Source organism: Grampus griseus, assembly GCF_964374135.1.
Source record: "Grampus griseus genome assembly, chromosome: X".
Taxonomy (NCBI): domain Eukaryota; kingdom Metazoa; phylum Chordata; class Mammalia; order Artiodactyla; family Delphinidae; genus Grampus; species Grampus griseus.
In genome coordinates this window covers 118,979,072-119,000,522 of record NC_138999.1, presented here as the reverse complement: position 1 = coordinate 119,000,522, position 21,451 = coordinate 118,979,072, and the positions used below count along the sequence as shown (strand labels likewise).

The 21,451-nt window shown below is 39.1% G+C and overlaps 1 protein-coding gene across 5 annotated transcripts in view; it reads left to right on the top strand.

The window, feature by feature from the left end:
* ATP11C (ATPase phospholipid transporting 11C (ATP11C blood group)) overlaps nucleotides 1-21,451 on the top strand; it is a 182,496-nt gene that overhangs the window by 106,271 nt on the left and 54,774 nt on the right. For all 5 annotated transcript variants that reach the window (XR_014298532.1, XM_082681817.1, XM_082681816.1 and 2 more), the window contains 11 exons: nucleotides 3,582-3,710; nucleotides 5,510-5,613; nucleotides 7,759-7,809; nucleotides 8,793-8,857; nucleotides 9,191-9,272; nucleotides 10,216-10,366; nucleotides 10,921-11,118; nucleotides 16,095-16,256; nucleotides 16,937-17,088; nucleotides 18,300-18,371; nucleotides 20,240-20,313. Coding sequence is in view for 4 of the 5 variants with exons in the window: in XM_082681817.1 (XP_082537943.1) it covers nucleotides 3,582-3,710; nucleotides 5,510-5,613; nucleotides 7,759-7,809; nucleotides 8,793-8,857; nucleotides 9,191-9,272; nucleotides 10,216-10,366; nucleotides 10,921-11,118; nucleotides 16,095-16,256; nucleotides 16,937-17,088; nucleotides 18,300-18,371; nucleotides 20,240-20,313 (1,240 nt within the window). In the remaining variant the exon portion in view is untranslated. The remainder of the gene's footprint in view (nucleotides 1-3,581; nucleotides 3,711-5,509; nucleotides 5,614-7,758; nucleotides 7,810-8,792; nucleotides 8,858-9,190; nucleotides 9,273-10,215; nucleotides 10,367-10,920; nucleotides 11,119-16,094; nucleotides 16,257-16,936; nucleotides 17,089-18,299; nucleotides 18,372-20,239; nucleotides 20,314-21,451) is intronic.

Here is a 21,451-nt window from a genome sequence, read left to right as displayed (position 1 = left end):
AAAATACAGGTATTTGTAAGGGAAAGAGTATGGGTTTTGGCATTAGAAATATTGGAAGAGTTTCTTCAGGTTTACTGATTATTTCCTTTGTATCCAGTATGCTTATAAGCCCATTGAAGGAAATCCTTACCTCTGATAACATGTTTTTCATTTCTAACTTTTCCAATTGCCTTTTTTTGGGAGTTTCCATATTTATGCCCAAATTCCTCATCTGCACGTGTATGTTGTCTACCTTTTCCAGTAAATAGTTTAATATCTTAATCATAGCTGTTTTTCTATCCCTGTTTCATAATTCCAAAATCTGAATATTTCTTTTTTTAAAAATTTATTTTAGTTATTGATTTTTGGCTGCGTTGGGTCTTTGTTGCTGCACGCAGGCTTTCTCTAGTTGCGGCGAGCGGGGTCTACTATTTGTTGCGGTGCGCGGGCTTCTCATTGTGGTGGCTTCTCTTGTTGTGGAGCACAGGCTCTAGGCATGCGGGCTTCAGTAGTTGTGGCATGTGGGCTCAATAGTTGTGGCTCATGGGCTCTAGAGTGCAGGCTCAGTAGTTGTGGCACACGGGCATAGTTGCTCTGCGGCATGTGGGATCTTCTCGGACCAGGACTCGAACCCGTGTCCCCTGCATTGGCAGGCAGATTCTTAACCACTGCGCCACCAGGGAAGCCCCAAAATCTGAGTATTTCTGAGGCTGGTCCTATTGACACCTTTATCTTTTGATGATAGGTCATTTTTGTCTTGGTTTTGTGCATCTCATTTTTTTTAAATTGAATTTTGGGCAGTGCATGTAAAAGAATGCTGGAGACCGAGGCAGGTAACCTGTATTTGTGGCCTGTAGTGGGCACACCTATTCTGTCAGCCAGCCCATCAGTGTTAGGGGTTGAGTCAGTCTGGTAAGGAGCTGGCTGGCTTTGGATTTTGCTGTAGCTGTTGATGCTTTCAGTACACCACTGGACTTTAAATGCCTGCAGTGCTGGGCTGCCACAGGGTTTTTCTCAGTGTCCCTGTTCCATTCTCTGCTTTCAGCAGGTCCTACATTCCTGAGACACAGTGAATGCCTCTCTCTACGCCCTTTCTTCTCCCCCAGTGGTAGATTGCTCTTTCTTGGGGTTCCTGGTGGGAACAGACTGGTTTCTTGGTTCTCCTACTCCATCTCAGTATTAGGCAGGTTTTAGGCACCTTTGCCTCAGGGTGGAACTTTCTCAGTACTCTCCTTTTTATCAGTGCTAGGTCCTCAATATGAGGGGGTTTCCTGTCCCATCCCCAGCAGCAGATGGCTTTGCTTCTATCTCCCCACTAGCAGTAGTTACGTTACCCTGAATTGAGACTGTGCCCGGGAGGATTTCTTGCCTTTCTCTTAGGCACAGATGGCTTTTACCTCATATGAGAGAAGGGTCCACAGTTGTAGCATATTTTATGTCTGTTCCTCCACAGCAGTCATTCACAACCTGTATGCCTGTACCAGTGAGGAAGGCTCTTTTAGGCCTCCTGTCCTCATGCTATCTCATGAGCACTCAGTGGATGCCTGTAGAGAACTGATAGGTGCTTATGGTCTCCTCTTTTCTCTCAGGCTTGCAGAGGTTTGAAACTGTCACGTTGGCCCCTACCAAGCCTTTTACAGTTGGTTAAAAATCTAGTTATTTTCTTCCTAGGCACTTTTATGGCAGTCGTCTCTTCCTCCTGTGCTTCGTCAATTGTGAAACAGTTTATTTCTCCTCTCTCTCCTCAGAGGGACTTTTCACCCTTGAAATTCAGTTCATTTGGTTGCCCTGCAACCTCAGCTCTCTGATGAACTCCCAAAAAATATGATTCTGTTGATTATCTGGCTTTTCCTAATATTTATGACAAGGGATAGTGATGTTCTCTTGTGGCTTTGTACATGCTAAGTGGAAACAACTCTAGAGTTGATTGTCTAACTGGACCATGTTGTTCCCTTTCTTTAAAAGTCCTTTCCCAGTCTCCCCTTGCCTTCAGGGTGAGGCCTAAACCCCTGACCCTGACCTGTCAGGACTTTTGTGATCTGGCCCCTGTCCATCTTACCAGCCTTAACTTGCACTCCAGGTGCAGGGATCTTTTCATATCTGAGCGAATCATTGTCAATGTTGCAGAAGAAATTCTGTTTGTGGTTTTTATTTATCAGTGCCTGAGAATCATGTTCCGTTCTTCTAAGATGCTTTAGGATTTTGTTTGTTATTTTTCTTCTGTGTATTTAAGCATAGATTGTGGCTTTGTGTAAGCAACAGAAGTGTTTGTGTATGTGAGGAAGGAAAGATCCAAGAAAATAAAATATTATTTACAAATTAGTTCCATTATTGATACTGTTGCTCTTGGCTACTGATTAAGATTGGCAAAGAAAATAAAATTGTTCCTGAATAGACCTTGAAATCCTCGTCTTCATCTGCCAGATTGTGTGTAGCAATTGGAAGGCAGGTGTGTCATTTGTTAGTTCAGCATTTCACAACCAGTGTGCCAGAGTTGGTGAGCCAGATATTGTGACTGACTCTCTCCTAAAGTGGGTTGTCTTCTGTCACCAGCAGCCTCCTCCCTTTATCTGGAAGTGCTGTACAAAAGGGTTACTTGTCGTTTTCTGTGTGTGCCACGACATGGAAAATGTTGGAATGCACTGGGCTGGATAATTTCTTACATCCTTCTAAAAAAATTTTATGACTATTCATAAGTTGGAAGTAAAGCAGTTGTAGGGTATTAGTAATAATTATAATTAGCAACTACCAGAGGGTGAATATATGCCAGGCACTTTACGAAACACTTTACCCGTATCCTCATTTCATACTCCAGCCAATCCTATGAGGTAGTTGCAATCATCAAAGACACTTAACCTAAGGTCATATAGTTAAGTGGCAGAGCTGGGACATAAAGTCAAGTAGTGAAGATCTGTGTTTCAATCATCATGATTTATTTCCTACATTATTAAGTTATGCGCTAGAAATGGTTCGTGGTTTCTTCTCTCATGTTTTTCCTCTACTTGAGCTTTGGGTACTTGCTCATAGCAGATGAATTGTTGGAAAATGACCTATTTGAAAAAAGTATTTTCAAATGTTATGGGTAACATAAACACCTCTCTAAGCGAGATTTTCTGAGCACTGAAGAGAGAACTATGACCCCAAAATAATAGCTGTTATCACTTGGAAGGCAAAGCATTTTGAAATATTTATCTATGATGCAGAGTGGGAATGTGGCTGACCAGTGTTCATGAAGTGCTCCAGTTAAGATGTGTAGATTTTCTTGATTCATTCATGAAATGATAATGGCCATTCTCTTATCAAACACCAATGCCAGAAACAACAGAGAGCAAAAGGGTCCCTGGATGCTGAAATCATTTGTTAGAGATTAAAGTTCAATACTAAGGTAATCTAAAAGCATCCTAAGTCATTGTAACCTTAAAGAGGATTCTGAATGTTGAGTGATATTCTTTCATGACCTTTCACATGGTATAGGATGCTGAGACAGTCTAAGCCCTAGAGGAGGAGAGGTCTTTTGCTACTGTTTTGACTTTAGTTTGAGGTATAATGAATGCTTTGTTTGGAATTAAGAATATTTATATTTATTTTGCTCTCTATGCTAGGTCGGTGATGTAGTAGAAGTACAGGCAGATGAAACCTTTCCCTGTGATCTTATTCTTCTATCATCCTGCACAATTGATGGAACCTGTTATGTTACTACTGCAAGTCTTGATGGGGAATCCAATTGCAAGGTAATGGAGATTAAACCTTGCCTAAACATTTTGAGCTCAGGATAGTTAATCATACAATACTCCATCCCACTGCCCCCTAATCTTTTATCTTATTTTTTTCCTGTTTGTGTAAGTGTTGTATTTGAAGACAGCTTTTATATAACTGTCTTTGAACTTCTAAGCAAATACTCAACTTTGGGGGAGAGGGTGGTGTTGGGTGAGGAAATCCACACCCCATATAAAAGCCACCACATTTTTGATAGCACTGTTTGCATTTCATATTGACACTAACCCATTCAATATTTTATTTAGGCTTTTAAAAATGAAAGTAGTCTTAGGCTGAAACTATATAACTATGAAAATAACTTCACCCTAAGGTACTCTAACCTTACAGTTTGATCTGTTTTTATTTTTAAAGTGATGACTATCTTCTTGAAAAAAAAGTTTATTCCTGGCATATAGAAAATCTAACCTGGAATGGTTTGATTACTTTTTAAAAATACCTTAGGGTGTAGTTTGACAAATATTTGCTTTATTTCAACTAGGAAGAATTATAAATGTGTTAGAGTAAATTTGTTCAAACTGGGGGATAAGTTATGTCCTTGGTACTTTCCGGCACTGTCAGTTCTTGGCTATCATCCAGAGCTCCACAGAGTGTGAACATGTATCCTCTATATGCTGCCTTTAAGGAAGAATACTAATGTGCTCACCTCTGTGTTGTATCCTTGGGGGCTTTCCTCTGCTTGTTTATTCCATCTGGAGTTGAGGACCAGGACTCAGTATGTGGGAAAGGAACTTAAATGCCTGTTAGATAACTAATTTTTTTCTTCAGGGGCATGGTGATGAACTAGTCCCATTTAAACTACTGAAGAACAAAGTTGTATTTGAGGGAATGTCAAGATAAAAATCGAGAAATCTACCTAAAGATTTCCTAATAGGGAAAAAGTTGTTTAGAGGCAGAAAACTTTCAAGTGGTTTCATTTTCCAATTAAGTTGATCTGATAAATCAGCTAAAAGTACATAGGTCTTCCAAGTCAGGAGATAGTTTCAAATGTAGCTGAGGCAGATCCATAATATTCTCCGAAGACTGTGCGCAACAGCTTTCCCTCAGCATAAGTGGTACAGTCTTTGAATCTGCGTCAGCCCTTCTTTGATGATTTATAAATGGGTTCATTGGAGCCTGCCTTGAGTTCTGGGTCAATCAAGTAAGTACATAATATACATTAGTAGAATATTCTAACTGTCTGACTAAGGCAAGACACATCATCTCCCTGCTCCTTACGTAAATTGTAGCCACTCAAAGCATTTTCAAGATCATTAATTTTGCTGCTTGTATAATGGAAACTACTGATGAATTTTTTCTTTCTGTTAGCAAAAATGTTAGCATTCTTATGACCAAAAGGGTTATGTTCAATTCTTATGTGTATGTTAACATCACCATACACTATGGTGAGCAAAATAATAGGTCTCAGTTCTATAAATAGGAGAAAAAAATGCATTAAATTTTTCATGGGGTTTTCAGTTAATTATATGCGTGCTGCAAATGGAATTCTCTCTGCTGTCAGTATCAAGAAAAGTTTTTAGTTTTCTCATTATCTTTGAAATCCCCTTGTAGCAGAGTTATCGTTCTAATTATTTGTAATATATTTTAAGAATAATACCATCAAGTTTATTTAGTTGGAAATGTGCATCAATATTTGTATCATTCTGCCAAAGCCTCTTACTAAAAACATACATACAGTGTTCATGAAATCAAGTGGGTATACGATTACACTTTTTGGGGGGGGGCTGTTTTTGCTTTTTCTTCTGCTTACATCTAGACACATTATGCGGTACGTGACACCATTGAACTGTGTACAGCCGAATCCATTGATACCCTCAGAGCAGCAATTGAATGTGAACAGCCTCAACCTGACCTCTACAAGTAAGAATTACCTGGTTTCATTTTACTGCTGTCTGATGGCTTTGCTTCTCTTTGCCGCCAGTATTGCAAAGAAACACCCACCATTTACCAGCCTCCTTGCATTTGTGTTTTTATGAGCTGTTCCTTCCTTCTGGCAGGCAAATGAATCAAATCAGCCTTGTTCACTACCAGCCTAAGATAAATCATTGTGGGCCCAGGCATCTTACTTGTGGTTTTTCTTTTATTATTGTTATTTGTAGACATGGCCGTCCATCACATTTTAAGATTATGTAATCCCGTAAGGCTGATCTATCAAACTCATGCATTAGCCAGAGTTAATTAAAACAAAAATAAACCACTTTATGTGTCATCCAACATTAAAGAGAGAAGGAGATATGGAGCCATGCAATTAGTAGGCACTTTGCCCTTTTTTATGAGGATCATGATGAACTGAGTATTGTATATAGGCTGTTTCTTGTCCAAAGTGAACAGTTAAGTTGAGGGAGCAGTGAAATGGTGTGATTTCCTCTATTTTGCTATAGTTAGGCTTTCTGGAGTCGATTTACTCATTCACAGTCATTGTGGGTTGTCCAAAAATTTGGCATTTGATTTTTAAGACTGGTTACTTTGGTTGATTAGAGCATGGTGTTAATGAGGATAGAATAATATGTTTTATCCCCAAGTGGGCCAAGTAATTATATTCTATTCCACCTTTACAGATGGCATCCATCACTCATGCCAGCCATCTGGTTAATGAATGCTGTTGGTCATAATAGGGGACCAAATGGCGGGATGTGGCTTACCACAGTGCCCAGTAGTGGAAAAACAAAGTATTCATCCTACTACATGAATAATACCCTCCCTCCTTCCCATCATTCCTTCTTTCCTTTTTCCCTTCTTCTTCTGTATCTACCTTGATAGTAGGAACTTAGAATCACAAAGCAAAATAGCTGTTCCCTGCCTTTAGGGAACTCACAGTTTGCAAAGGGGATAAAACAGTAAAGCTAGGCTTACAGTACAGTGAGATAATGAAGGTGAGTAAAAGGCCCATAGAATCACAGAAAAGGGAGTGACTGATTTTGCCTGAGTTAGACAGTAATATACATCCTTGCATATTCATAGGGTAACTCCTAAATTTCAGTTACCTTAAATATGAAGGAGATTTTTAGTGAGGGAAGGTTATTCCTAATTTCTCTAGACTAGATTGAGTACCCTTGGTATGTGACTTCAGAATACCTTGTACTTCCACCACCCTAGCGGTCATCACTTACATTGTAATTGCCTGATTGTCTGTTTTAGGGCAAGGAACACATTTTTCTTGCTTATTAGCAAGCATAGTAATGGTGCAATTAATACATGATGAATGAATGAGCAGACCTTCATATTTTGTGTGTTTAGTAATATCAATTTTTCTGAAAAAATTCTAATGTAAGTTATAAAATACTCATAACATTCTTGTTAAGGAGGATTTAGAGCTTTTTACCCTATTTTTCAGAAATGTAGATTACCATATGCATAGCCATATATCTGATCACTTGGTCAGATCAAGCTCAGTATTCAGATCAGCTGCAAGACAGTTTGGAAATTTCCAAGATGGTAATCAAGTGTTCCCTAATGCGGGTGGTTCTCAAACGGTGATCCCAGGCCAGCAGCATCACCATCGCCTGGGAACTTGTTGGAAATACAGATTCACATTCTTACCTGAACCATAAGCTTGGGGATGGGGCCCAGAAATCTGTGGTTTAAGAAGCCCACCAGTAATTCTGATGCATGCTCAAGTGAAAGAACTACTGAACTAATGGTTTTAAAAGTTGCTTTAGCACCAGAAACCTTTCTTCACATGAATGTGAAATAGAAACCAATTATTTATGTGGAGTATAGATGAGAGGGGTAATGTGTGCATGCACGGTGCCAAGTAGATCTTGAAAATCAATTTAGAATCTTTGTTTACATTCTTATAATCCATAATATTTTTAAAATTAGTTGAAAATGTTACATACCATATTGGTTCAACTTAACTTTTTTTAAAAAGAAAGACAATAGGCGTTCGTAGTTCATTGTCTTATCTCTACTTGCATTTTTTGTATTTTGATTCATTCCCATATTTGGGGCAAATAGATTTTATCTAGATATAGAAACACGTGTGCTTTTATGTTCTTTTTGCAGGTTTGTTGGCCGAATCAGTATCTATAGTAATAGTCTTGAAGCTGTTGCCAGGTTAGTTTATAATTCCTTTAATCTGTCCTTTTGGGGGGAGCAATGTTTCTCTTTTAAGCCCATTAAAATAGTTGAATACTTTCCTCTATAGAAAGGGATGTAAAGGTGAATAACCCTGGAGTAACTAGCCACTAATGGGTCTTAAGTAGCTGACCTTGTGATTGGGAGCAGCTCAGAGTGTGTGTGTCCTGGGAGGGGGGTGGTGTTGGAAGTGATGTTGAGGGTTTCTAAAATTGTAGAGCTCCAGACACTTTGACCAATAATCCCAAATATGTTCTAAGCACTGTATTTATTGTCCTTGGCTGTGCAGTGCCTGACAATATTGGAAGTATATCTGGAGAACAGTGTGTTAAGGGAGAGTAATTTAGGCAGGAGATAAAATGCTGGGAGAATTAGCTGGACTTAAGTAAAATGAAAGGTTTAATCATTTATAATGTAACAATTCACGGAACAAGGGGTGTTTTCTTCCCTCTTCTATCATCCAGTTAATTATCTCAACTTTTCCACTTGGCCTTTATAGCCAATACTCAAAAGGAGGTTAAAGAAACACCGGGTGCCCAATGATCCCCCGAAAGGCATGTTTACTCTCTATAAATATGGCAGTGTGTCTTTCCCACCTTGACATTTGCTTTCCCAGCCTTTTACTGTCACCTTTTCTTTCTGTTTCTTGATGTCTGCTGTTCTGTCCCGTTCTTGTCTTGCTGTCTGTGACTCATAATCCTTTTATCTCTATGCATCTCTTTACCTCTGTGTGTTGCTGGCTATTCCTGTACTGTGTGTGCTTCCATCTGTGCTGTACCCTCAAGTAACTTCAGAGGGAAATATCTTTCAGCTGCTCCTGTGTTAGTAAGCATATGATATAAGTAAACAGATACATTCTGAACCTTTTGGAGACAGATGTATGTTAGGGCAAAATATGTCACCAAAGTTGATGGTGCTATTTGTTGGGCTGTTTGGATAAGTTGTGTTCATTTTTTGTTTAGGTCTTTGGGACCTGAAAATCTCTTGTTGAAAGGAGCTACACTAAAAAATACCAAGAAGATATATGGTGAACGTTTTTTAAGATATACTTACTAGAAATATGTCTTTTAAAGCCTGTGCCTAAATAGTGCGGTTAAAAATTGAACATGGCATTTAATTCCATTTAATCTAAGCCTATTTTTAGGTGTTGGGAATTTATAAGATGGTAAACTAACTTGAAAACTATGACAAACTATGTAGAATTAAAATTATACTATAAATGATATATCAACTGGTGAATAGAAGAGAGTTTAGAATTCCTCCTTTTATAGAGTGAAAGAATTGGTAGATCCAACTGGGTGGGGAGTTGGGTTGGCAATCTCACTGGAAACCTAATTTTCATCATATTGTTATTCCTTAGGAGTTGCTGTTTACACTGGAATGGAAACCAAAATGGCATTGAACTACCAAGGGAAATCTCAGAAACGTTCTGCTGTTGAAAAGTTAGTGTATAACACAATTTCTTTAGTTGTTATTGAACTGAAATTGTTACTTCTCAGTAATTCTAAATAACAACCATAAGCAAAAACAACATAACTTGTAATAGTGCTACCAGTTTGAGTACTTTTTGTGTTCCAGAAACTGCTCAGTGATTTGTATGTCTGATTTGGTTTAATCCTCTGAGCAACTCAGAGTAATTCCTGTTAGCCTGTCCACTTTATAGATAGAGAAATAGTCGTAGAGATGATAAGTGATTTACCTAAGCTCACTTAGCTATTCAAGGGCAGGGTTTAGTTGAAATTTATTCTCTTTTGCTGCTGGATAATGGTTTGGGGTCCTCTTGTTGCTATATGTAAGGAGGTTGTACAACACAGATAATAGTCTCCTGGCAGATATTGAAGTGGTACATGACACACACCTTCAAGCCAGTCGCCACTGGCACAGACCTCACTCTCCTGTTGGCATGGATATCCAGTATATCAGTGATACCCTCTCCATAGCTGTACTTTCAGACTAAAAGAATCCACACTAAGCTTGCAGGTTTCACATTTGCTCCTCTACCCTCTATTCCAAACCTTTAGGATTCAGGGAAATGGAAACAATCTACTCCTTCTATAAGGATGGAGTAGGTAGTGTGTGTGTGTGTGTGTGTGTGTGTGTGTGTGTGTGTGCGCGCGCGCGCGTGTGCGTTCTGTCACTTTATAGGGTCCTTACTAAAGGTGTGTTGAGCCATTGCACTTTGGGTTGGGGCTAGGGCTGGCTTTTCCATTTTACCACTCAAGAATAACGCGTTAGCAGTGATAACAGGTTCATCCATACAGGTCTGTGCTATGGTTACACATCGTACACAGGAGAAGCTTTAGAAAACTGAACAGTTTAGTTTATACCTGGTTGATATCTTAAGTAATTAAATGGTTTTTAAATCCATAACATCTTATTTTTCAGATCCATTAATGCCTTCCTGATTGTGTATTTATTTATCTTACTGACCAAAGCTGCAGTATGCACTACTCTAAAGTATGTTTGGCAAAGTACCCCATATAACGATGAACCTTGGTATAACCAAAAGACCCAGAAAGAGCGGGAGACTTTGAAGGTAATTTGTTTTATGCTGAAAATTTTAACCCTAGCACATTGTAACAGAGACACCCTTTATTGAAATGCTGCTCAGATAATGATACCTTTGGTATTTGGGTTTTCTCTTGGTTGTATGGTAGCCCCAAGCATTAACTGTTTAAGAAATGTTAGAACTTTTTGTTTTAACCCTAGGCATCTATCCTTGTTTTTAATTCTTTGGTTAAGAGTTTTAAGCAATTGGGCAAGAAGGTCTGACATGTTAATATATTATGAACTTGTGATATATCATGATAGGAACATAATGGGTCCCTACATTCATATTGAGGGGTGGGAGGAGCAGAGAACTTAAGGAAGTGGAAAGTGTTAAGTCAAGGTACATTCGCTGAAGAATAGTGACAAAATTCAGTGTGTTGTAAATGTTGTTTTCATGTACTGTGAAAATGTTTACCAATGATACAGTGTCGTTGGGAAGAGCAGTGCTTTCAGCGTTGAAATTAAAAGATAGAAAGTTTATATTACACTTGCTTGATGGAACTGTGCATATAATCAGCATGAACTATTTCTTTTGTTTAGGTTTTGAAAATGTTTACCGACTTCCTGTCATTTATGGTTCTGTTCAACTTTATCATTCCTGTCTCCATGTATGTCACAGTAGAAATGCAAAAATTCTTGGGCTCCTTCTTCATATCATGGGATAAGGACTTTTATGATGAAGAAATCAATGAAGGAGCCCTGGTTAACACATCAGACCTTAATGAAGAACTTGGTCAGGTTAGAACTTATTTTTACTTAAAATAAGTTAACATAGTGAACTTATTTCTTGTAGTCTGGATTACCAATGTATGTGACCATTTCACATTTGGAAATGTGATTCAACGAAAATTCCTTTATACAGGCATGTAACGAAGGCAAGCGATGTTTTCATAACTATAACGTCAATTATTTTGCTGGCATTTTGAAATCAGTGTTTTGAAAGAACACCAATTTATGTATTAAATTTGAACGTTATGGAAATTCTCTTTAAAACTCACCTGGTGGTGTTGCTAGATTATGGGCTATTGCTTTGGAACAGGAAACATGTAGTCTTCATCACCATCTGTAATCATTTAGGGATAGACTATGGGACAGTGGAAATAAAGCTATTTTATAAATGCATTTTGTTCTATAAACAAAATTGACCAGAGTTGTCCTATGGACATTTTCTTTGTACATTTCTGATCAGATGGAATATAGACCTAGAAAGCAGAGTTGTTTATTCCAGTGTAAGAATTTAAATGAAGGGAAAATGTGAGGGCGTGCACTCCTCTAAATGCTTTTTGCTTCATATACCAAGGTAGTCCAGGCTTTGACCTCGCTGCTAACCCAGGTTGTTTTCAAATGCAGTGCAGTCTAGCTGTAATTCTTCAAGTGATGACTTCTTTGGTGCTTTTCTTATCAGTATTGAGAAAAGTTTTTCCCTTTGTCTGAATTTACTGTGTGTCACGTAATGATCTTCACAAGCTGAGGGGATTTTTTGGCTTGCATTTAATTCTCTTGATATTTAGAATGTCAAGACTGTGGAAATATCATTTCTGTGACTGGGAGATGCAAATTCAGTTAATGGAACTGTATGGCTGGAATAGGGCCTCACACTCGTTTTGAATGGTGGCGATTTGCGCCTGTGCCTGAAAACTCTCCTGAATTCAGTCCCCCTCCACCCCCACTCTGTATTTCTGTTCTTTACACAGCCTTTGACTAAACCAGAGTACCCTCTTGACAACTACAGTCACAAGGGTGAAAGGACTCTCCAGATATCATTATGTTGAAACCTGACTCTAGGACTACAGGATCCCAGACTGTGGCATCTGCATTCCACAGAGATACTGAGTCACTAAGGATAGAATAAGCAATGAATGAACGAATGCTTTTCCCTTAGATATTGTTCCCAGAAGTTTCTTTTGTAGGTCACTTCAGCTGCCACAGCTGACCTTAGCCTTTTTAAACCAGAAGTTTTCATCCAGGGAAAGCTGAGTAGAACTACTGTAGTCCCAACAAAAGGTATCAATCTGCAGCTTTTTTGCATGGGAAAAAAAAAATGAGTTATAAGCCACCTCTGGTGAACTTATCCCTGACAGCTGATTTAGTTGACTAGATCTGCCTATTCTAAATCCAGTGCCTGGCTATATGGATTAAGCTACCCAAGGGTGAACATGGCTAGTCCCAGGCTACTGCAAATAGAACAGCCATCATTCCACATGTGGCACCTAATTCTCACCAGAGACAAGCAGGATATCCAGGCCAGATCTCCACCTCAGCAGATTCCATCTTACCTATGGGAACGTAGTCTTGTTCCTATCATCTAGACTTATTCACACTGCAGAACGTAAAGTAGAGCTTTGGGTAATGATGTAGTCAGTTTAATCAGTGAAAAGAAACTACAGTTTTCATTTCAGCCACCACTTCTTTCCCCCGCCAAAACCTGCTTTTCTGGATGTGACTGTCATTTAGTCACTTATAAGGTAATAACCAGACCACCACTTCAGTTTGTACAGTGCAAAAACAATTTGCCATCATGATCAGCTTACATGTGTAGAAACTACCTAAATGAAAATGCAAAGAAGTCTTGAAATGGTTTCTTAGGACATTTAGCATTTCATGGACCAGTATACACGAAATTAAGTGTAACCAGTTTCCTCCTTGATGAGTCATAATTTAAAATCTGTAGGGCTTTTATGTTACTTAAAAGCAGTGTCAGTTAGTTTCGATCAATACCATTGCAAACACTTGCTTAACCTCTTCCAAAGTGACCCACATTGGTATTAAAAAAAAATAGGAAGATATGTTTAGGACAGTGTCGGTCTTTGACTTGAGAAACAAAAAGAAGTAGACTGCTCAGTTCAGTTGTAAAAGAATGGGGTCTTTTATGATCAGACATCAGTCCTTTAGACAGCCAAATGGTTTCAACTTTGAAAAAATGGTGGGGATAGCCTCCTCCTTCATATCCCCTCCCAGTCTCGCAGCTATGCCCAGTGGTGTGTCAGAGTATATCCTGTGATTCCAGTAATTCAATCCAGTGGTTATATATTGAACTTCTGTGTTATCTAAGATATGTTCTTGGTACTGGGGTTACTATTATGAAGTAAGCGAGAAACCCTTGAGTTGTTCAACATCTAGTTGGGGAAACACACATATCGTAGGCTAACTATAGCAATGTGACGATAATCAGAAAAATCAGGGAATGTGAAATGATGGAAAGAGTCTAGTACTGTGTGATTTTGGTCAAGTCAACAGCAGTGACAATCTACATCTGTATAACACTTACAAACTTATTTAGTAATCTTTACAGCCTTGTGCAGCAGGTTTGATTATTTAAGGCTAATATTTAATGTACAGAGAGATGACATTTTTCCAAGGTCACAAATTTAGTAGGTGGTGGAGCCACAACTCCAGTCCAAGTTCTTCACTAGGTTAAACAATGTGAAATTTTTTGACCAATTTTGACCTGTAAACTAGGTGATTTCATATGTGTTCAACCTTTATTTTAGGGCTCTTTCTATTCTGAACAGCTGTCTCACTTTAGGCTTTCTATCCATAAATTGATGGCTTTGAGCTTGCTGATAGAGAAGGGCCTTTCCTGCAACTGGCTCAAACCTACCACTAAAGAGGAAGAGGCTGTTGAGAGTCAGAGGCAAGCAGTAGCCTCTGACTTGTCGGCCCGCACTCTCCTTTAAATATGAGAATACTTTTTAATAATAGCCAATCCTCTCCTCCCCTTGTTCTGAGTATAGGGCATATATTAGATCAGTGGTTCTCAAAGCATGATCTCAGGACCAGCATCACCTGGGAACTTATTAGAAGTGCACATTATCTAACCCCACCCCAGAGCTACTGAATGAGAAACTCTGGGGATAAAGCCCAGCGATCTGAGTTTTAACAAGCACCCTCCTAGTGAGTGTGATGCAGACTACAGTTTGATAATTACTCTATCAGGGTATAGTTGGTTGGCCTATACCTGTGAGATTAATTGTACACAGATCCATAGTGCACAAAATGTTATATATAGGCAAACACTTTATTTAAATACACTTTACTTTTATTTATTTATTTATTTATTTTTGGCTGCGTTGGGTCTTCGTTGCTGCGCGCAGGCTTTCTCTAGTTGTGGTGAGCAGGGGCTACTCTTCGTTGCGGTGCATGGGCTTCTCGTTGTGGTGGCTTCTCTTGTGGCGGGGCACGGGCTCTAGGCGCACAGGCTTCAGTAGTTGTGGCGCGTGGGCTCAATAGTTGTGGCTCTCAGGCTCTAGGTGCGCAGGTTCAGTGGTTGAGACGCACGGGCTTAGTTGCTCCGCGGCATGTGGAATCTTCCCGGACCAGGGATCGAACCCGTATTTCTTGCGTCGGCAGGCGGATTCTCAACCACTGTGCCACCAGGGAGTCCCTGCACTTTATTTTTTAAAGCTATTACCTTTGTCATCTATAAAAGATTTCGAAATGGGTTAATGCTCATCCAAGTGCAGGAGCCACAACAACACAGGACAACCTTCCGGGGGAAATGAAGGTTAATAATTTTGATCAGAATAAAAAACCGAAAGAATTTCATTTTAACTGGAAAAATCTAAATGATACAGGAATAATACCACTTGGATTAATTTAAAGAGAGAATTCAAACTTGGCTGGCTAACAGGAAAAACAAGAGAAGACTGGAATGCTATATTTGTGCCAGTGCTGCTACCGTGAAATGCTTTGAAAAATAATTAGAAAGCAACTACTGCTGCAGTTCATCTCTTTCTCCCTTACATAATAAAAACCTTAATCTTGTACTTATGCTTATTCCTGTCAGCCCATAATTTTAACTATTTAAGTATAAATTTCCAAAAAGGAGGATAAAATTGTGGGTCTCCAAAAGCCAGATGTTATAAATAGAAGAGATAAAAACTGAGATAAAATGAAAATGCTCACAATGGCTTATTTTACATGGGAAATTTATTTCATAGCCTATTTTTTCCATTATTTATGAAAGTATGCTTATACTTTAGCCTATCATTATAAACTCTGCTCCTTCTTTTAATTTGGAAATTTTTTGGAGGAGTATCTGAAAATATACATAGTACGTGGAAGAAATTTCATTTATATTTTTAATCATCATTGACTTACTGTGTCTCATTAAGTAACATTATTTCCCCATCTGTCTATATTCTGTAACTCTTATATACATTCTATGCCATAATGCATTTTACTTCAATCCAGTATATTTATAGAAAATTTTACTTTTCAAAGAAAGGTTTTGTTACATCCCAGTTAAAGTTCCTATTCAATATGTTTTCTGTGTGTGTGTGTGTGTGTGTGTGTGCGCGCGCGCGCACGCGTATGTCAGTGTGTCAGAGAGAGAGAGAGAGAGAGAAATAATGGTCAGTAAATTGTTTCCCACTTGGAAAATTGACTTTTCTTATGTTAACTTCTTTATATCATAACAGGTCGGTGTTAAATTGAAGGGGCCTTAGTTTGATAAAATAACCACATTTTTCCTGCCTATTAATCTCCTACATTTGAGTAAGTCTACCTTAGACATGTGATACTATTTCAGTATCTTTAAAAATACTTCCTCATTTCTCATTCATCTGATAATATTACTTCTGTAATTACCTGACATTTGACAAGTTTTTAGAAAAGGTGATTTCTACGGATATGAGAATATCCTTATAGTTATGCCTTATAGAAAATTAATCACATTGAAGAAAGAAGGCATATGTTTGTGTTCTTGTTTTTAGGTGGATTATGTATTTACTGATAAGACTGGAACACTCACTGAAAATAGCATGGAATTCATTGAATGCTGCATAGATGGGCATAAGTATAAAGGTGTAACTCAGGAGGCTGATGGACTCTCTCAAACTGATGGACCCTTACCGTATTTTGACAAAGCAGATAAGGTGGCATTTTCTGCGTTACCATTTTACCTTGAGAAATCAATTTATATAGGCATGTGTTAGCATAGTAGAAATTAAGGATTTGGGCACGTGACATAGACTTTTGAATAACCATCTGTTTGTTCTTTCAACTTCACCTTTCTTGTTTTATGGACAACTCCGGAATTTGTAAACAAGTAGAATTTATAAGAGAGCATTATGAAAAATGGCATTTGGGTAAAACTTTCGCTTGACTGTGTGATCATAATTTTTGGTGCTTTATCTTTAAAAATATGAGCTGCTCCAAGAATGATGTCAATTGAAATCATTCAAGTCCCAGCAGTGTCTAGGCATGAAATGAACCAGAGTCTCCCTGCACCTGAGCTATTGCCAGATTGTGAATTAGAATTGAATGAGCTCTTTTAGGCCATGGAGATGTCACTGCTTTGGTATTAGGTGGCACTACAGTAACCTGAATGAGTTAACATAGCCCCTAGGGTGTGTTAGCTGAGAACCAGGCATGTTGGTAGGGACCAGAAGAATATGTAGTTCATTTGAGTATTATGAATTTATAAATTTTTGCTACTCAGTTTGCTGGAGGTTATAACATTCTCTCACATTAATAACTTTTCTCTGTTCATTGACTAGTTACCAAGTGTTCACAGTGAAACTAATATAATCATTTTTCTGTTACTGTTCAATAGAATCGAGAAGAGCTCTTTCTGCGTGCCTTGTGTTTATGTCATACTGTAGAAATTAAAACAAATGATGCTGTTGATGGAGTTACAGAATCAGCTGAATTAACCTATATGTCCTCTTCACCAGATGAAATAGCTTTGGTCAAAGGAGCTAAAAGGTAAGCACGTACGTTATGCTAGATGAATAATTTCGAGAGGTACAGTTCTGCCTATAGTTAACAATATGGTATTTTTCTTCAAAATTTGTTAAGAGAGTAGATCTCATATGTTAAATGTTCTTACCACAAACAACAAAAAAGCAAAGGGGACACAAAGAACCTGAGAAATGTTGGGATATGTCTCTATCTTGATTGTGGTGATGGTATCACAGATGTATTCATGTGTCCAAACTCATCAAATTGCACACATTAGGTATTTGCAGTTCTCTATCAGTTATACCTCAGTAATGCTGTTTTAAAACCCAGAAATAGGGCTCCCCTGGTGGCGCAGTGGTTGAGAGTCCGCCTGCCGATGCAGGGGACGCGGGTTAATGCCCCAGTCCGGGAAGATCCCACGTGCCGCGGAGCAGCTGGGCCCGTGAGCCATGGCCACTGAGCCTGCGTGTCCGGAGCCTGTGCTCCACAGCGGGAGAGGCCACAACAGTGAGAGGTCCGCGTACCGCAAAAACAAAAAAAAAACAAAAAAAACCCAGAAATAAGTTGTAGAAAATACATTAACATTTTTGAAGAGTAAAAACAATTAAAGTTCTTGTACTTCTCCTGAGAAAGCGAAATCACAGGAGGACAGGAGTTATTTTGTTCCTTCTCTTACTTGCTTCAATAACCTTATAAGTATCCTTATTCTTTAATAAGGAGCCAAGCTACTTTATCTGAAAGTTTGAAAAAAATTCCCAAATCTAACCAGTTAAGACCAAAAAGAAAATAGCAATGCATAGATGTAACTTGCATTACTATTTATGCATTCCAGCCAGAAGTCCAAATATTCATATTATAGTTCGGAAATCCTATAATAATGGCTACTTTTTGTACAACACATGTTCTTGCTGAAGTGCTCCTAGCAATTTTGATATCATTTGGTAACTGAAAGTCCTGTTTTATCCATGAAGCCCAAGCTAATTAAGTGGATTAAAGTCACCCCATGTGTTAGCTACAGAACTGGAATCACAAATTGCCTCTTTCTTGGTTACAATTTGTGACTGGACATTGACTTGCTCTGTGTTAACATCTCAGTGAGTAAAAGGAAGTACAGTTATAGATTGAGATCTTATGAAAGAGAAGAAAACAATAAACAAGTATGAATAATGCCAGTGCAAGAGGAAATTAATTATTCTTTAAAGATACACAAAGGTCTTTTTTATTGTGTTTCGCAGGTATGGGTTCACGTTTGTAGGAATGCGGAATGGTCATATGAGAGTAGAGAACCAAAGAAAAGAAATAGAAGAGTAAGTAGCGCTGTATGTTTGATGATTGTCACTTCTTAACCCCACAGTCCACCTTAGATGGATTTAGGAAGGGCAGCAGAGGGAACTGATTACATCTATAAATGTAGGACTCTGCTCTCCCAGTTCAGAGCTTTATGTAAATGTAGTTGGAGTAGGAGAAGACATTTTTCATAGAATGGCAGAAACTAGCATTTGAGGTGTAAATGATTCCAATTTTGTTCACATATGGGTCCAGTAGCCTGAATGAGCGTCTGCCTGGACTTCTCTGAATTTTAGATGCCATTTCAGGTCTCCAACACATACTGCAAGAAAAATCAGTGAACAGGCATGAAACCTTCTGCTGTCCAGAGCCCAACCAATCATTCTGGGATTGCAAGCCCTGCCAGACATGGCAGCTTTGGAGTCAGAAGCTTTCTCTTGTTCTAGATGCTTGGGTGTGAGCCTCAGGGCAAGTACTCTGATGCAGCCATAGCTCCACATTTCTTTTTTTTTTTTTTTTTCACTACAGAGACCCCAACAAACAAAACCACCTTGGCTTAATAACGGATTTTAATTAGCCCCTGTGATTAATTTGAATTCTTTATATGAACTTGAAATGTAATTGTCTGACCCCTAGCATCTCGTGAGACCCATCTCAGAAACATGTAACACGTGTAGATGTGCTTAGGGAATATGCCCCTTTGGGAAGGAGTGTTCAAGAGCCAGAGGAACCAGAAGAAGGCTCTTTGGCCTGACTGCCAGGAGCCCCAGGTCATTGTCAAAGTCCAGATTCTAGCCGGTTCACAACAATGCCCCCATGTGGCCAACAACAAATGAGATACTGTGCTACAAGTAGATGTCTTATACATACACATCCCAAAACCAATGACCCGCTCACTCCCATCAAAGAGAAGCTTTGTAGTAAATACTTGTATACAAGTTATTTATTTTCAAGAAATTATTTCCTCACATTTTTTTCTAATAAGTCTTAGAAACTTTCTTCTTCATCCTTTCATCTGGTGAATAGCTTAGCCATTTACACACAAATCTGATCATGTCAATCCACTGTTTATACCCTTCAGTGGATTCCTATTGCCCTTAGGATGAAATCCCAAATCTCTGAAATGGCCCACAATGTTCTCAGGTCCCAGCCCCTGCCTACCTCTCTTGCTACTCCCCTATCAACTAGATCTCAAGCCTTAAATGAACTACTGTAAGTCCCCTCATGGGCCACGTGCTCTCATGTTGCTGTGCCTTTGCACATGCTCTTCTCTGTACTCAGAGTGCCATGATATCCTTTCTTCATCGTGTCACTCCTGCAAAACACAGCTCAGGCACCACCTCTTCCAGGAAGCCTTCCTTCAGATGCCTTCTGTCTGTGCTCCCACATCTCCCCTGTGTGTTCCTTTGTTACAGTATTTGCAAGACTAGGGGGTAGTCATCTCATTACCCTCTGTCTCCCTTATCATTTGGTAAGCGCCTTAAGGGAAGATGTGTGTCTCTTCTCCAGCGTCAATCACTGTGCCTGACACATAGTAGGCACTCCGTAGATGATTAAAATACTTGGCAGGGTGAGACTATTTCTAGACCCTCCCCAGATATAGCTTCGCAGGACAGCTCTTTGTTCCTCATTCCTATGCAGTCAGTCTCTCCTTACTATTTTAAGTTATATAATGAGAAGATATAGATAACCCTTAACCAACACTGGTATCCTCTGACAGCATGTTCTAAGCACAGAGAAATTCCAAAGACACAATGGAAGGCACCCGTTGCGCCCACAACTAGCAACCCTTATCCAAAGAGGAGAGCTCTGTTAACTTAAGATGTTTCTGTTGTGTTTTATCTTGGTCTAGGTATTTCACTTTTCTCTTTTTTTTTTTCTATTAAAGGTATGAACTTCTTCACACTTTAAACTTCGATTCTGTCCGCCGTCGTATGAGTGTGGTTGTGAAAACTCAATCAGGTATGCATTTTTAAAACTTGACTTTTTCCATTTGTAGGTTTGTATGTTGATCAACTACTTCAAGAGAGAAAAGCATTTAACGTAGTAGTGTATGATTACCGAAAGTCGTGCAAAGCTTTTGTATAAGCCTTAATGTATTTATACAAGCACACGTTCAGTTTGTCAAATTGTCACTGGCAGAACCCCTGGTATGACAATATATGCATTTTCTTGGAAAATGAACTCTACCCCTCAGTCTTGGATGTCCAGACAGGAACTGAAAGGATGACTTTTTCACAGTTCAGGGTACTAACGAATCACCACCAATGCCTACCTGCAGCAGCCCACTACAACTGGATGGTTTGAGATTACTAGCTGTAGAATCTATGAGTGTAGAGAGTGCTGGTTATCCCTCTCTGACCTTCCTAATTCCCCACTGCTTTACACTTCCTGGAAACAGGTAAGCTAGAGATGACTAAGGGCCTGACTGCTGGGAAAGGGCATGTGATTTTACTCTAGCACCCTGGGCTGTTTGTTTAACACAGTAAAGAAGCTTGCCCTTTGCAGGGGAAACAGTACCATCATTTCAGGGTTCCCCCATGTTCTTGGGAGGAGCCATGGTGACTGGGATGCCTTCTGCTCAGATTCAGCAAGACCCATGGGTACCATTCCTGCTTCGTTTGTGGGCTCTCATATTCCTCTGTGTGTGTGTGTGTGTGTGTGTGTGTCTGTGTCTGTGTCTGTGTCTGTCTGTCTGTCTGTCTCCAGGTGGTTTTCCAAAATATCCTTGATTTATTTTCTAGTAATTTACTTTTTAGTATTAAATCTGTTGAAAATGTCTTAGTATGAGAAGGGGAAGATTTAGACAGACCCTTCAGGGAATATATCCTACCTTATTCATACTTTGTGGTGTGACTGCAAAGTCACGATGCTGATTTCATTATATGTGAATGTGGAATTTGTTTTATGACTTTTAAACACATTGTGGCTATGTGAGAGAAAATTTTTTTAAAAACACCTAACATTTGGAATACTTGCTGTTCTTACCTGTATACATGCACGTCCACGTTCTACTGCAGATGGTAAGATGTCTGAGGAAGTGGTCTATCAAGGGCCTTGACCTCAGAGTTACCCTTTTTTAACTTTTTGAACTTAGCAC